The sequence below is a fragment of the Glandiceps talaboti genome, chromosome 18, assembly GCF_964340395.1.
Source record: "Glandiceps talaboti chromosome 18, keGlaTala1.1, whole genome shotgun sequence".
In the NCBI taxonomy this organism is placed as follows: domain Eukaryota; kingdom Metazoa; phylum Hemichordata; class Enteropneusta; family Spengelidae; genus Glandiceps; species Glandiceps talaboti.
Genome location: NC_135566.1, coordinates 5,466,271 through 5,483,794, shown reverse-complemented (window position 1 = coordinate 5,483,794; position 17,524 = coordinate 5,466,271). Strand labels below are relative to the sequence as shown.

At 36.0% G+C, this 17,524-nt stretch overlaps 1 protein-coding gene across 2 annotated transcripts in view; it reads left to right on the top strand.

The window, feature by feature from the left end:
- The window catches only part of LOC144448792 (uncharacterized), a 48,810-nt gene that overhangs the window by 2,750 nt on the left and 28,536 nt on the right, over positions 1–17,524 (top strand). For both annotated transcript variants that reach the window (XM_078139082.1, XM_078139083.1), the window contains exons 2-6: positions 4,643–5,936; positions 8,861–8,980; positions 12,638–12,789; positions 13,126–15,153; positions 15,855–17,037. In XM_078139082.1, coding sequence (XP_077995208.1) covers positions 4,697–5,936; positions 8,861–8,980; positions 12,638–12,789; positions 13,126–15,153; positions 15,855–17,037 — 4,723 coding nt within the window. In that variant the 5' untranslated portion in view covers positions 4,643–4,696. The remainder of the gene's footprint in view (positions 1–4,642; positions 5,937–8,860; positions 8,981–12,637; positions 12,790–13,125; positions 15,154–15,854; positions 17,038–17,524) is intronic.

The window sequence follows — 17,524 nt, the reverse complement described above, 5'->3', positions numbered from 1 at the left end:
CCTAGCACTGCTGTTGTAAAGGTGTGTTTACCTTTGGTGGGATTTAACTCAGAGTTATTCATATAGTATGGTGATGTATTTGATGGCTCCATTATTACTTGAACTTAAAAGTGGTAGATGTATAATTTACATGTATTAACTTATGGTAGTACAGTGCTGTGTTCTTTTAGCTCTGTACTATCATAAGTTAGATATATACATTGACATGTAGTAATTGTCATGTAATGTGTACATTTGTACCTTGTTGGTCACTGTTCAATTTGAGAAGGGTGACACCCATAGAAGACAGAATCAATAAAGTGGAACACCCTGTATTGTGATTTGAATCAACCAGCGTGCCCCTGTAGACAACTTGAAATGCCATGGATGCACAACTATTTCTTGTGACCCCAAAATGTATGCCTCCCCATGGACATGCAAGTGGCAACTCACAAGAAAACCAAATGTTGCTCACTTTGACCCACAGCAAACAATTGCATCTCCTATTTGTAGAGGGAATATTGGTGATGAACTCAAAACTTTATACATAGTACATGCACATGTATGGTATTTCAGCATTACACTAACAGCACATGATTGTGTAGACCTTAAAACAAAGAAACCACAGAATGACCTGTAACGGTTTTCAACATGACAAAAGATTACATGACAACAGAGAATAGACTGAGAGGCTAGGCCTACTCGAATTTGAACAAACAAATCAGTGACAAGTTTGAAAGCGTGTGTGAACTTGATATACTGACCATTGGAGTGTGTAGTTTTATGTAAATGTACCATAGACATTTTTACTGACCAAGTGATGCTCTGTTAACAGTCCAAAAAATGTACATGCAGTCAGAACTTTTGGAAGCCCTTTGAGTTGAGCTTTATTGAGACCATACAGGTTTCCATCATTGTAAACCAGTTTCTTTTATTTTACCATCCAAGACACACTGTCAAGATATTTTATTATCCTCTCAAGTACATGTAAATTGTAGTTTTATTTTAAAGATAACACATCAATAGAGTATAACTATAAAGAACAGTAAATTAAAAAAAAAATACTTTCCTGATATCAGAATCTGTCTATCATGAACTGTGGTAAAAGTCTGTTACTCATTCCACAACAATGCATCACACCAACTCTATTGTCAGCATTTGACAATGTAAGTTGTAACAACATAATTAACAGACAGACCCATAAATAGTATAATGACCTTTGAATACTTCATGAAAAGGTTAAGTATACTTACATAATTACTATCAGACCAAACAGTGTAAAACTTTATTATCAAAAGACTAGAATACCCATAAATTATTCTTGAACCTTTTAAGTAATGGTAGTCACCATAAAATATTTACCCCATTTCATTGCATTTAGATGAAGAGAAAAGACAGACAGAATAATTTTCTTTGACCAGTAGTACATGTACATCATGCACACACATTATACACATGATAAGGGTAAAATTTGGGTCATCAAAACGTATTGTAAATGCAGGATTCTAGTATCAATCAATAACAGGAGTTGAAATGCTGGAAATAGTCAATGGTAGTTGCTGTTATCAGACAGCTGGTACAGTTACATGTACCTGTCAATGCATTGAGTAGTCTGTCAATTTGAGTACATGTACAACAACACCAAGATAAATATGTACACAGTACTAAACTGAATATCAAGATTGCTGTGTTTTAGTTTGTGGTGTTCCTCATGCTTCCTTGTCGTCAAAATGAAATCTCAGTGAATCAAAAATACTTTCGCAACACATTCTCTGGCACCCTTTATTGTGACAAATACGAGAGAGGACCATTCCATGCCAAATACACTACATGTATGTTACTGTTAGGTTCTCTGTTCAGTGAAAATAGATCCTTGGAAATGAAGCATTCTTGAGTATAATCCCATATGAAGATGCACATTCCATAGGATGATTCAGATTTTACTGCAGTGTTTTGTATTATTGTTGTTGTTGCCAACAACACCCATCCACATTACTTGTTTATTATACTGTTGAAAAGTTCATTAGATGTGTTTTATGTCCTCACCAGGACTGCGCTGTGTTTGACTTGGCACAGCCTCAAGTGAAAGCCATCAGAACCATAGTAATGTGACCACATACAGTACATGTACATAACCAGTGTATTTTATTATGATTGTTTGTTTGGGTTCATAAAACACTCTCATGCAGAGTGTCTTGTTGTACAATAAAATTATAATAATTTCTATATTCAGTTGATATTCATATATCAGAATAAATGTGAATGTATATACATTTTATTTTCCTTGACCCAAAACTAAAATGTCTCACATAATGGACTGAACATAGCTAGATGCTTCTACAGTTACATTTGTATGTTAGTGCACAGATGGTACATTATTATAAATGCACTTTATAAAAAGTATCTCATTTGATGATTTCATCCTCCCACGGTGGTCATTGAACCTCATTTCGTAGCAGTTTTGTGAAATGTCAAATGTAAGTAATATATAAGCAGACAAATTCAGGAAAAAAGACTGAAAATCCTGGTTGTTATGGAACAAAGTTATGTGTATACAAATGTACATGTAGGTCAAGGTTTACTGGTAATATGGTCACTTGGTTTGGATTTCACTATTTTGAAAAATTTGATCAATTTAAGTTTTAATTTCACTGTTCATATTAGTGTGTTATTAAGTTTGTTGTTACTGAATGTATTGTAGTTTTTACACACTCACCTATTTCTAGCCTGTCTATTGATGGAAGTTGAGAATCTAGAAGAATGGTCATTAATATTACAACCCTAACCCTAACTATATTGTACTGTCCAATTGTTTTGATGCTATAAGTTCAGTTAGTGCATACATGTTCACATATAGACAGTTTAGCCAGGCTGTTGCAGGAATTCCAGGCTATTTCTTCAACCTAAGTGATATTTCTTCATCTGTGTGAACCAGTCAGTAATTTACATATTTTATATAAACACATTCCTACACATACTAGTACTGTGTAACCTTAGGGGGACCACTGAAACACTGGAAACGTTGTCTGGGTATGGAGGAACATTTGGTACACAGTCTTGTACAGAAACCACTCAAATAATACATTTATCTTCTAAATCTTATATCATAGTTGGCTGAGTTACTTAAAACCAGAAAGTGACACACTTTCAGTGTACCACTAGACTTGTAAAGTTGTATGAAATGCAGACAGGCTAGGGACTTGACATGTAATGATATAATTGTCTGTACTACTTCCAGTAAGCAGTGAATGTCCATAAATGTATGCATGGACGCTGTATCAGTGTACAGCATACATGTACATCTACAGTAGCTTGGGTTCATGTTTTAATAAGTCGTGCAAATAAACTTTTTAAAGTATTAAGATTATTATGATAGTGATTTTCATAATGAATACTCCATAAATCTTGACGAGGAGGGTGTGAATTCTTTTTCACATACACATGGTATGTAACCAAAAATTGTTTTATGAAAATAACTTGTTATATGTATCTATTGTCATGCATAATACATTTGAGGTGTTTGGAGTGGCTTCTACACATATGAAAAATAAGCCAAGGGTATTATAATTGACATTGACACAATATAATGTAGTCTTTGTTGGTCCAGACTTGTGATCTTTTTACCTCTTGATATAAGGTGTAAGTGTCTGTACCATCATTGCCTTCTCATACATCTGACGCCCATATCTTGTATTCCAAAAAGCCCTTGTAGTACTTTGTTGCTGTGTTTGGCTATGCTCAGAGGAACATACATGTATATAATGTGGACCTAGTTTGCAGTTTATCAGGTCCCATATTATGTTGAGTGACTACATGTAACTGATACCATACATGTATACACATACATCATGGCCTTTCAGGTCATCTAGTAACTGTAACTGTAAACAGTTAGGTACATTAGTACACTAGTGCTGGGAGTTGGTGGGGTATGATAACATACTGTTGCAGTCTATTTATATAAATTATATACCAAAATGTTTTAATTTGAAGAAGTATTTGTTTATGTACAAATTATGATACATGTACATTTATAGTGCATAATAGCATACTTACATAATAATGGTTTCTATAAGACTTGCATGTAACAATATACATTGTAACTGTCCATACAGTGTGCAACATCATGTACATGTATATTTGGTATTTACAAATAAATGGAAGTTTTCATTGACATGTTATTGTTAATGAACTATTGTTTTTAAAAATTGTAACATGTGCAGTATAGAATACACAATTTGCATACATCATTACATGTATAATACATGTAAGAAACTGCACCTTGTAAAACATACATGCAGGTACATAACCGTAGCATTGATATTGTTTTCAAAGAATTGCCATGTATTTGGAGCCATTATAGCATACATACATGTATTTGACATTAAAATACACAAACATGCAGGTACATGTACTTGTATATGTAGAAAGAAAAAAGTAAATTTTCAAAAATATCATGCAGATATCATTACCTGGAATTGTGATGCAAATTCAGCTCTTTACGCAACACAGGACTGCATCTATTTCATCTATAGTGACTGTATATACATGTACATGTAGTTGTGGTGAAATAGTCTGTTCGCTCTCTTTCTTTTCTCTGATCTCACAAAATTTCTGCTTGTCTTTGCATGAATTCATACTATACTTTTGTCTTGTATGCATTTAGGTGGTGGTTTCTATAAAAAAAGTTGAATAGTGGTCATGGCAGGGCCATGATGGGATGGACCCACTGTACCCTGTGATTGCAGAAGAAATCACTCAAGAAACAGACAACACGCTGACAGAAGAAACCACAGACTGGGATTCGTTTGACATTTTGATAGCTTATGATACGGATATACAACGTTGGCAGCAAGATAATATACCTAACGGTGGATCAAATGAAACACTTCAAGAATTGAATTCTTTCACATCGGAAACCTCTCAGAGTGTACAAAGTATACATGTACTTGAACAAAACGGAGATATCCTTCCAAATTCACAAAATAATTTTGATCGACCCAATGAGTTACTAGAAAGTGACCACGGCAGTGAGATCACCCAGGAACGTTTTGAAGAATTACCCAGAAGTAACGTTGTTGGAACAACAGAAAACTTGAACTGTGATAGATTTGAAACACCAAAAACGGTTACCAATTTTGAGAAATCTGAACCTTTGTCTTGTTTAACCTTACATGACCCCAGCAGTGTTGAGGTCAAAGGTCATATGTCAGACACAAGTCGCCATACAGATACAGATTCTGTGGTGAGTGGGAGTGGGTCTGAAGGTGGGGCTTTTGGTGTTTATTCTAGGGGTTCGGTCACTAGGGTTCCAGGTAGAATTTATCCCTCTAATCAAATAAATGGAAGTAGCAGGGCTTCTTCTTCATCCTCCTCAAGTTTTGGGTTTTTAAACTACAACCAACCTGTTCACCCTGATACCAGTGTTTTCCCCCAAAGAGATCTCCATCACTTGGCAGAGGAGGTAAAACGGAAACGGTCCCTGGATAATGTAAGGCACAGCTCAACAAGCACAGTAGAAAGTGGTGACGGAATATCGGTGGGTAGTTGGCATAGTGACATTGGTGGTAGTAGGGGGAGACGAGATAGTCGAGATAGCTTGGTGTTCCAGCCTGTAACTTTACCCAGTGAGGAAGGGCTTGGTGATATAACACTTGGAGGGGAACCCATAGAACAAGTCATACCTAGGGGACAGGACACAACACCCAGACAAACACCCAGGCAAACAGAGCAGTCACAACAAAGTGTAGAGGAACTCTCTACTGAACTCAGTGATTTAGAGAAAGAAATCAAACAACTGGTGCTAGAAATTTATTCAGAAAGAGATACAGTTTCTGAAGTGAAAGATACAGCAGAACAGAAAGACGGTGAGACTAGTGACAGTGTGAACGGTGCTAGTGACAACATGGAAACAGTAATAACAACCACACCAAATGAAGAAACCAATAGCAAAGTTACAGGTACTTGTCTGTCTTTTTTCTCTATCCGTGACCTCTAGATTGTTAATACATGTCAAAATATTGATTTCCTGTCTTTTTTTTTATTCATTACCTCTAGAATATTACTACTTGTCAAAAAATCGAATTTCTCTATCAAAACTTGTCAAAATTGAGATTTATATGAAATATAAAATTTTATCAGCCATACATGTACATGTTATCAAGCATTCACATCTCTTGTGATGCATGATGAGGGAAACATGAGTCTGTAGGTGACATATCCATTTGGATTACAAGTAATATTGAAAAATAACAATTTTTGACCACTAAAGAAAAAGGAAAATTTCAAAAATCCTAGGAGACTACCAGAACTTTGAGTGACCTCACATGTCCAGCTCCAATAGCATTGTATTTGATGTTAAGATTATATCAACAATATAAATCCACATACTAAATTTGACATGGGTACTTACATATTTAACAGCATTGTAGAGTGAATACTGTTACTATACCAACTGCTACATGTATATTACATGTATGTTATTATAGCCAGTTTACTGTATTGATAAGTAACATCACTGAATTTGCTTAAAATACATATTAATTATCAGCAGTATCAAATGTGCACACAAAAAAGTTGAAATAATTTCATTGTAAAACATGTTTTTATGAGAGTTTGACATACAGGTTGCAGGTAGTGAGTAGAAGGGAAATGAAAGTATTAAAGTGCATGACACAGATGTGTGATTGTTTCACAACAATATTGATTACTGTCATGATAATGAAGTATAGAAATAGACACACAGAAAAAGTCCTGGCATGTCAGTCCATTAGGCATTCAGTCACTAGTGTATACCTGCACTGCTGCTACATGATTGTATTCCTAGAAAACTTAGTATGATAATGCTGTAGAAATAACTGTTGTTTGTCCATTCATCAAGCTCAAAATTAAGGTAGGACATCTATTAAATTCTCATTACCTGAAGAATTTTACTCCCCAGGCATATCATAGAAATAATTATGTGATTTCGTGATTGATGATGCCATGGCTTCTGCACCACATACTGAGTACTACACATACATTGCTACATTACCTGTACATGTATACTAGGTATGCGTGAGAATATAAGTCAACTATCTTGCTGTATTTTGACCCTATAACATTAATGTTATTGCAGGTACCAAGAAATTTGAGAATATTCTGCCATTCACAATGTACTAGTATTACCTACATTTATATTATAATATATCCATGCTGGGCAGAATACAACATACAGTGTAGATATGAAATTATCATAAGCTTTTAATAGGACATTTGTGCCATCAGACTGGCTATTGTACTGTAAAATAATTGAATTCAATAGCGACAAGAGAATTGACAATGTGTCAGTTAGGGATGTCAGAGTCTGTGTCTGCAGATGATGAATGTATTATAACTACATGGCGTATGATTTGATCATTCAAAACTTCCACATTTATAAACTGTGGTACAAGTGATAATGTTTTTTACTGAGATTAAGTCGAGTAATATTTGCCTTCATCCCACGCATTCACTTGAGGTTTTTACCGTAATTTTTGACAGGCAGGTAATACATTGAATTGTGGAAGATATTAGAATTTATATACAGATAGCCTATGCATGTAGATTGTCAGATCAAGTTGTTCAGTCCTATCAGGCTTCTCATCCGGTGCACTGCCACAGCACATCATATACAGACTACATGTACTAATAGTAATATACATGTACATCTTCATTCAGTTGCCTGGCAGCTGAGCTCTCCCATTACATTTTTTGTGAGTGAAATTTTGATTATTGTCTGTAGGTATAAATAATTACTATATATCACCATCATAGTTCTGTGTTTTAGAATGATACTCTAGTAGTCTATGCAGTTATGAGTCATCCACCACACTGTCTATGTACATTTCAAATTAACTAAACAATCTATCATGATTTGTGCCTACTGAAGCAGCCAAGCAAAGGCTGTGTGAAATTATAGAACTACATCCTGACAAATAATGAGATGAAATTTAGATGGTGTGCTATGATATGATCAATCAACCAGTGAAAAACCTACTGAATCCAGTACACAAAAATGTTTAAAGGTGCTGAACAAGTAACCAAGTAGGGTAGTTTAAAATTTCCTTGTAAAAAGATTTCCTGAATGTATCAAAGAGTGGGCAAATGATGAAGTTCAAATGACTTTGTGTCTATTAGTGAGCAGAATGTGTTTTGAGTTGGTAGCCATAGTTGTATGTGCATCCAGGCATTGTACATGTATATCAGATACTGCCTTCCACCTCTTGGAGTCTTGGTGAGCAGTTTGTATAGGATGTCGCATGCTACAAACTTTCTTTTACGTGTCCTAACTTAGAACAGAGCATACATGTATCTGCTGTCATATCAACAATGCTAACTTGTATGTCATGCTCATGTAAAACCGAACTACCGGTAATCATAAATGATACATATACAAATGTACATGTAATAACGTGACATACATTGAGAAAGTTACTTTCAACAGTGCAGTAGAATAGAAAATATGTACTTCAAATACTTCAATGACTGTTTTGGGAATGAGGCCATGACCCAAACAAGGGGTCACAACCTCAAGGTCATGGCAGGGTATTGGTATTTCACTATACTGTTGATGAAATTAACTTTAGTTGAGAACTCTACATAGTGAATTAAGTTATTATTAGAATGAAACATGGCTGACATTGGCAAGGTATTGAACTCTGTTAGTCAGTTTGCGTCAACCATACACATGATACAGTGACAACATCATTACAACTACAACTTGAACTATGGTATTGTCTTGACAACCCTGCTGATGGTTCAAAGTTGATACATGCCAAGTATCAAATTTCATTGTTACACAGTAGTGTATTTGTGTGTCATTTGATATGACATATTTTTGTCCCTTTGACTCTTGACTCTACAGATAGTGGTGCTAGTTTTATAGCTAACCCAGTCCCAGGAGTGAATGGACCAACCATACCACAGAATGCACCAAACAATGCCAATATAGATATACAACAACTGGTTAACTCAGTCATTGCAGGTAAAACAAAATTAATTAATTTTCCTAAAGATTGAGTAAAAGTGAGTAGAAACATGTAATGATGTATACATATATCATCAAATTCATGTCAATTTGTTGGTAAACCTTCCTCATAAAGATGCATCATATTTCAGACATTGTCATCTTTCTCAAGTACATTTGTAATGTGTGTACAATATAGTTTCTCCAGTAGAAATGTCATGTCCTCATTTCAGTGAATCGCTGTGTAATTACATGAAAGTTTATTAGAAGTCATACTATCTTGTAAATGTCTAAGAGGTCACAGGTCATTCCATCATCTAAATGCCTGTATGAGGTCAACGGTTGAATTCCTCTGATCTGTATGCCAGTTTCATGTATCTTGTACATATACAATGTACAGTTTCTCTTCTTGTGAATGTGCCTGTCTGATGACATAATCAGTACCTGGTAGCTGAAGAAAAATGAAAATTAGCTATGATGAAACTGTTGCACTGAGATTTCTCTGAAAATGTTTGATGTGGAATGTATACTTGTATGTTTGATAAATATATATTCTTCCCACATACATGTACATGTAAGCTGTATTACTATCGATTCTAAATGTCAGTTCCTGTATGTTAGTTCTATAGCTTAATAATGTACCTTGTGACAGTTGAACTCTGAACTGTAGTATTATAAATGTACAACTTGTATGTACATGTACAACAGTGTACAAATGTATATTTTGCCCAGCCTGTTTTAGACACATACGTACTAAAAAGTGAAGATATAATCTCCCAGTCAAGATGTTATTTTAGAGATGTTAGATTTTTAGAGTGTTGACCTTTTCACAATGCAACCTGAAAGTGACTAGTCAGCTATTCAGTGTTGCAAAGCAAATCTAATGCAACATATGTACTTACTGTACAAATTATACACAAGAACATTTCATTAGAATACAAAGATTTGCCAAAAAATCCAGTTGTGTATAATGTATGCATGCATATGTAGTGAATTTAAATGGGTGGCTAGGGGGTCGCAACAAATTAAGCATAATGTAAAAAAGAAATCTGTTAATTTAGTAAAATTATCTATGTACTGTTTCCATCATTATAGCAATTCAAACATTTTTGGTATCATAATGCTATGACTGTTTCCGGTTGATGGATTTTATGAATGCAACAGATTGTCTGTTAATCCCTGACAGGTGAACTGAAATGGATTGGTTCCCGACAGTTATGAATACCACTTGTGTTCACAGCAAAATTTATATTTGTCCCAAACAAAAAATAGAAATAAAAACCAATCCAACAGCTGTTGAGATAGTTTTCTTTCAGTAAGGATGACATAATGTGTCATTTATAATCACTGGTAACCTTTCTAGTTGAATAAATCTCACAACATTCCTGTGTTATTGAGGGGATGTGGTGTACATTGTATGTGTTTTATTGATTTGCTTGTAGCATGTCTCCATGTATGGACAGTTTCAATGGGAAGCTTTACTTGGATTGTACTCTATTTTTGAACTATTTCATGGCTTGTGAATTCAAACTGATGTATCTCTCACTTCATTATTTTAACACCGCTCTGGACATCCATAATTTTTTCACATACATATATCCATAAAGAAAGACTTCATCTCAGGACTTGTTAATTGCAATTTTCTTATTACTTTGCAGTAGAGCTATCTTTGCTTACATTGAATACATCATAATCACATATAAGCTACTAATGAATATTCTCTTACATTCTTTGGTTAACACTTCACTCATGATTTAGATACAATGAAAGCCAGTAGGGATGGAGAAGAGCGCCCTCTATCATCAGGGGCAAACAATGAAACTCTTCAGGCCTTATCACGTACTACAGGAACACTAGCATTACAACAGTCTTCCATAGGTAACCTCTCCAAACTTTTCAAAATGAAACTACCCCTTCCTTCTTTCTCCCATTTCACAACTCAATAACCATATTTTACAACCACACTAAGTTATCAAAATAAGGACAGACTATGCGAAAGACGCAAGTCAACAAGGTAGTTGTGTAAAAAATAAATCCAGCGCACTATTGATGAAAAAAAAGGATTGCCACCTTTAAGCTATAGGGACAAACATCTAATCTTTCGTAGTGCACAAAGGTTTCATTGAAACATCATATTCAGTTTGGCATTTAAATCAGGAAGGCTTAACTACAGAGCACAGATAAGAGAAAAAAGAGAGAATTTTCATCAGAAAAGTATCTATAATTTGACAAATATTGCAATGGCATACTGAAAGTAAGAATCCTCAGTTTCAACAGTTTTACATCTAAACTAAAATGTGAAACTGAATGATCCACAGCGACAGTGTTTGGCTATATGCATTTGATAATGTGTATTGATAAGCATACTAGATGAAAATGGTTCCATCAAAAACAGTATACCATTATGGTTGTTGAGTTATGAACGGAAGTAGATGTATTTGGTTCTGAAGGTGTTCAAAGTAGATAGAAAAAGTGGTGTTCCTATATGCTAAAGCAGCTAGCATAAAGAAAAGTATGCAAGTAGTTATTGTAGTTGTAGGAATAGTTTATGATGTAGAAATTGACTGCCAATAGTAGTAATCACATTCTGTAGAGAAATATGCAAGCTTAAAGTTAGTCATATTCCACACTGTAAATACAATAAATTCACATTCAATGCATGGAAAACACTGTGTGTGCACGTGCTTGCTGCTTTTTAGTGTTTTCTACGACATCTTGCATGAATCAACAGCACTCTGTCTGATTATATGAAGACTGTCAGTGTTCTGATTACTCACTGTCTTCCATTTTCTGTACCATGTGTTTTCACTGTCCTTGTGTTATCAGGTTGTCCACTATGTTTGGCATGATAATGTTTGTATTGTTTTACATGTACACTGTAGATTTCTGTGTGCTGTTCAGTTAGACAAATACTCTGACATACATTTGTACATAACAGGTGCATGTACATGTACAGATTATTTGTCTTGTGCATGCTGTTTTGCCTACATGCACAGTTCAGCTTTACTAATTTCCTGTGTTCGTTACTTGTTCAGAAGCAAGTTGTTACTTTTATGTAGACCTACAACTTACATTTATTACATCTGGGATTTCATCAATTAGTTGACAATAATATTAGTGAAAGGTAAAACAATTTCATTTTACCTCAATACCAGGGATTTGATTATGTGCTCCAAATATGTGACTCGTCTTTCATTTTCAAATGAAGTGTTAACCACTTTCGTTATACTTGTGTTACATTATACCATAAGCTGTAATTTGTACTGAGTTTGAGGTTAGATGTATTCCTGCACTTGTGTTGTGTTCCTGTCTCCTCTAATCAGTCTTTTTCCACCTAGCACATTGCAGTATAAGATCAGGATATACATGTACATGTTATTTATAATATCCATATTTTATCACACATACACCTCCATAGACATGTGCATTATGTAGTGTTCCAGTACAATGCAATTATGTTTAAAATTTAAATATGTAAGGGTGTATTCATGAAAAAACAATTATACCAGGCCCTGAAACTTAAAAGTGCTGTGCACTGTGAAACACAAAAAATAGTCGCTTGTTTTGGAAAAAAATATGTATGTGTTGTACTTTACTCTGGGCACTATTGTTAGACCTTGCATGCATATGGAGTTCTTGTCACAGTTTTTCTTTATCTTTGTTTTGTTGGTATAGGTAATCCAACCATTAAACCAGCAACTGCTGAACAGATTGCTGCAGTTATAGCCAATGCTGAGAGGCAGTACAGAGAAAGACAGCAACAAGAACAGCTCCAGAATAGTATTGGACCAGAGAATGGTCCAGACACCAGGACAAGTAGCAATGAGGTACACAACAACATACATACAACTTTGTATATAGTACATTTAGTAGATAGGTGTGCCATATACAAATGCATTTATGGTATCTTGAGATAACTTTGAAATTTTAAATAACTTTAAAAATAAAATGAATATGGTGACATACATGTCAGTCAAATTCTTATCAGGAAGTCATTGGTAGAATTACGAGGCAGTTGATGAAAAAAAAAGTTGAATCTTACTGGACTACTGAACTACTGTAAAAGTACTGAGTTTCTTGTTGCTGAATATGAGAGTTCTTTAAGTGTAAAATAAAAGTGTTATAAAAACGTGTATCATAAAGTATGTTCTTATACATTACAGCTGACTGGCAATGTACATGAACAACCCATTAAACTACCTGCACCAGAATCTTTCAAACCGTTACATGTACAGCATGATGTAATACCAGACAACATGGCTTCCCAGACTAGGAGACATACTGAGACTGAAAGCTCTTCAGATGATACAGTCACAGAAGCAGATAGTGAGCCAGACCTTGACAATGAAAGTATCAAGTCAGGTCACAGTGAAGCAACATCACCAAAACCAACAAGTACATCACGGTCAGTTCCATCAGCAAGACCCATGACTCTGATTGGCCAGAATACTGGTCTTGCAGTTATGTCAGCGGTGGGGTCAAAATTCTCACATGGTGATGACAACCCCAGTTCAGCTAGCAGTCCAGCACTGTACCGCAGTCCTGTAGAGTCCATCATTGCTACAGCAAGTACTAACCAAAGTATAGTCAGTGGAAAGAAAACCCAAGATACACCCAAGTCTTCCAAAACATCAAAAAAATCAGGGTCACGAAAGAAACATAATAAACCTAGTGAAATTAATACAAGCCAGTCAGTCGACACGATGTCCAACGCTAGTGATGTGACAAGTCAGACTGGGTCTATTGTATCTTCTAGAGACAGTAGTTTAGCAGGAAGTGCACCTCATACACCAAAGTCTGAAGGCAAACCTAAATCGGGGTCTTTCTTCAGTTCTATCTTTTCATGGGGAGGGAATCGAGAGGAAGGCCTCAGCTCAAATCCTCATGATACAGCTGAGAGATATGGCACAGGAGACCATGGTATTGATGGTAGAACTGCCAATGCTGATACACAGCCACAAACACATCCCTTGCTGGTTCAAGATAATCTACCAACAAATGAGAACCATAGTGATTCTGGTATTGATTTGAACCAAGCAAATACATCGGATGTCTCAGAAACCACATCAGTGCACACTACTGATGGCATGATGCCTACTCCCAGACGACCCAGGTCAACTAACCGGCAAAGTCATGTACCTGGATACGACATGTCTGCTCAGAGAGTGCTGAAACCATTATATCACAGCACCTTGGGATCAGAGTCACAGGGCCAAGATGTGTATTCCCTGATGAGAGAAAAGGCAATGCTGGAAGGACAGCTTGAAACTATGAGCTCTGAAGCCAAATCTGCCATCAAGGAAAGAGCTGAACTACAAAGTCAGATGGCAGCCTTGAAGGTCCAACTCAGAAATCAAAGTTCCTCAGCACAAAATGCAGTACATGAAAGATCTGCCCTGGCAGTTGATTTGGATACATTGAAACAAAACAGAGCACAGTTGCAGCAGAACATACTAGAATTACAGAGCAGTCTTGATTCCAAAGACAACACCATTAGGAAACTTACAGATGAAGCTAAGGCATCCCAGGAAGCAAATGAGAAACTCTTCCAGAAGTTAGAACAGTTACGAGTCAACATCACAACAAAGGAGACATCAGTTACAATGCTGAAGGATAAGATAGCAGCACTGCAACATGAACTAGCTGCAGCACAGCAGGATAAGTCGCATTCAGCCGGTGAGATTGCATCACTAGAAACTGATATACAAGCACTGGTGAACACTAAGGAATGGTTCCAAGACCAGCTGCAGCAAGCTCAGGATTCAAGAAGCAAACTTCAAAAAGAACTCACCAAAGCACGTACCAATGCAGTAACGCAGGGAACACTGATTGAAAACCTGAAAACAGAGAATGCCAGAATTAGACAACAGCTAACAGAAACACAACAGAAAGCCCTACTAGAAAAAGAAATGCTGGCCAAACATCTGGAGGCCATTGAGTCAGACATGTTGAAGAGAGAGCATACATTTGATCAGATGAACAGAGAGAGAAGTGCTGCCGAGGAGGCTGTGTCATTGAGAATGCAGAAAGTGGAGGAAGAGAAACACCAGCTGACTAATCTGATAACAACATCTGTACAGCTTGAACAACAACTGGAGAAAACCAAACGTGAGCTATATGTTAAGGAAGCTGCTTTAGCTGTCTTAGAAGAAGAAAAGAAAGAGTTGGTGAAAAGACTCACTCTAGCACAGGTAGGTAGTGGTAGATAAATTAAGTAAAAGTAGATGTTTATGGTGTAAAAATTATATTTATGATTAGCAACACAGCAAGGATTCACCAGAAAGCTGTATAAAATTTACATTTACCGTAGTATGCAAGCCAATCATTTAGTAAGTTGAGGTTGTTGTTGCTAGTTAAGAGCACTTTTACAGCTGATCACAACAATGATCACCGTGAGATTGTAATGGAGGACAAAGATCAGTTAAGCAGGAAAGGCATCGTCAGTTACTATTTTGCTGTAAAAAGACTCGTCTATCAAGTCATACAACAACCTCAACTTGCAAAGTGATCAGTTTTGATCAGAAATGTATATGTTAAATACAGTCTTCTGGTAAAGGCTATTTGCTGTAATTCAACATGCAATGCATTGTTGATGACTGCCAGAATAGTTGGAATAATGGATATTCTATATGGTCTCTGGTAGAGTTAATTTCTGCCCTTTCACTTACATTGGTGGTCTTTCTGAATCCCTACCATGTTCCCAGTATACCAAGAATTCATGATGAAAGGGTTAATAATGAAACATGTGAATATTTGATGCTGCTAAAACCCAACCATAAATTGCCTGCATAGCTGTATACTTCCATAATGTCACGATACAGTTATTTCAAGTTTAAGATGAACTATATTTCAAAATTGAGTTTGATAGATAGCATATCGTTTTACTTTTCAGGAATCCATTACATCCCGAGATCACCAGATTGAATCTCTGGAGTCCAGATGTGTGGATTTAGAAGTCAAGTTGAAAGAAATTAGATCTGAGACTTCGGGTCAAGATGAACTTGTACAGCAGCTGAAAGAAGAAAAGATAGCCCTTGAAAGTGCACTAGCATCAGCTAATGAAGAGAAGCGATCCTTTGATATGGCTTGTCAGAATCTGCAGAGTGATATGGGCAAGGTAGAGAAGAGTTTCAAACTGATGAAACAAGAACTACAAGCTAAAACAGGCCAGTTAGATGATGTACAGCAAGAAAAACAACTACTGCAAGATAAGATGGAAGTTGCCAAGCAGCAGTTAGCTGAACAGAAAAAGAATTTGGAAAGCCGTAGTGTTGATATCACAGGGAAGAACAGATTGGTTGAAGAGCTCAAAATCAATAAGGCGTCTCTAGAGGGCGATGTTACAGTTATGAGTAAGAAAATCCAGATTTTGGAAAATGATTACCAGGCTATGGCTTCTGAGAAGGAGAATATGGAAAGGGATTTGATTGGGGTGCAGGAAAATATATCTGAGTTGAAAACAGAGCTACAGAGTGCTCTTGAAGGCAAGGCACATCTGGAAGGACAGATCGAAATGATGAGTGCTGAAAGAGAGACGTATACCATTCTTATCGAAGAAAATAATCATCTTAAACAGACACTGGCTGAACAACAGAGTATGTCACACCGAGAAATAGCAGATCAAAGAGCAAAGATACTCCGACTTGGTTCCGATTTGAAAAATGCACAGAAGGAGTTAAAAGAGAAGCACAGATCATATGAATCAACTGTGGGCACCCTGACAAAGAAGTTGAAAGAAACCATGGAAACAAAACAGAGAGCAGAGTTAGAGCTACAGAGTGTACATAGTCAGGTGCAGACTGTGAAGGCAGAGGAACATGAGAAGTTAGAGGCTGAGCTACAGGAGCTGAGAGTTGAACTCGAAACAACACAGATCAGAAAACAGACTCTGGAAGCAGAGCTGCATGAATTACAAGTTAAAATGGTGGATGATACTAACGAATACAGTAGTAGAATTGCCAAGTTAGAAAGAGATCTGTATGCGGCCAGAGAGTATAATGAACACCAACGGAGAGCTGAAGAATTAAACAGAAAAATGGCATTGGAATTGGAAAGGGAAAGAGGCAGACTGGCAGGTAAGGGATGATTTTAACCATACAACAATAGTGGTGTAGAAATCCAAACAGTTAGGTATATTTTGCAGAGATGTTTTATAGACAAAAGTACGTATGAAAACAACTCAAGATGGCTGTTTGTCAATGTATTACAAACATAATAATGTATTAAAAGACTAGGAACCAGTATTTGAAATACAACATCGGAGTCCAACAGTTGTTCATACTAGTCTCAAAATACATCCAATTTTATAGATAAATTTGTCAACAAGTTTGTTTTTATTTTTAATCCTATAGTTATTGGAAAGAAATAAAATTATTCATCACAAGCTTTTTACTACAAGTGTTAACAGAGACAGGATGCCTTGAAACATCACACATCAGTAGTATTAGATTCTGAAAGGATTGAAAAAAAAAAAAACTTTATACATTATAAACTTTTTACTACAGGTGTAAAACAAAGCCACGATGCCTTGAAACATCACACATCAGTAGTATTCGATTCTGA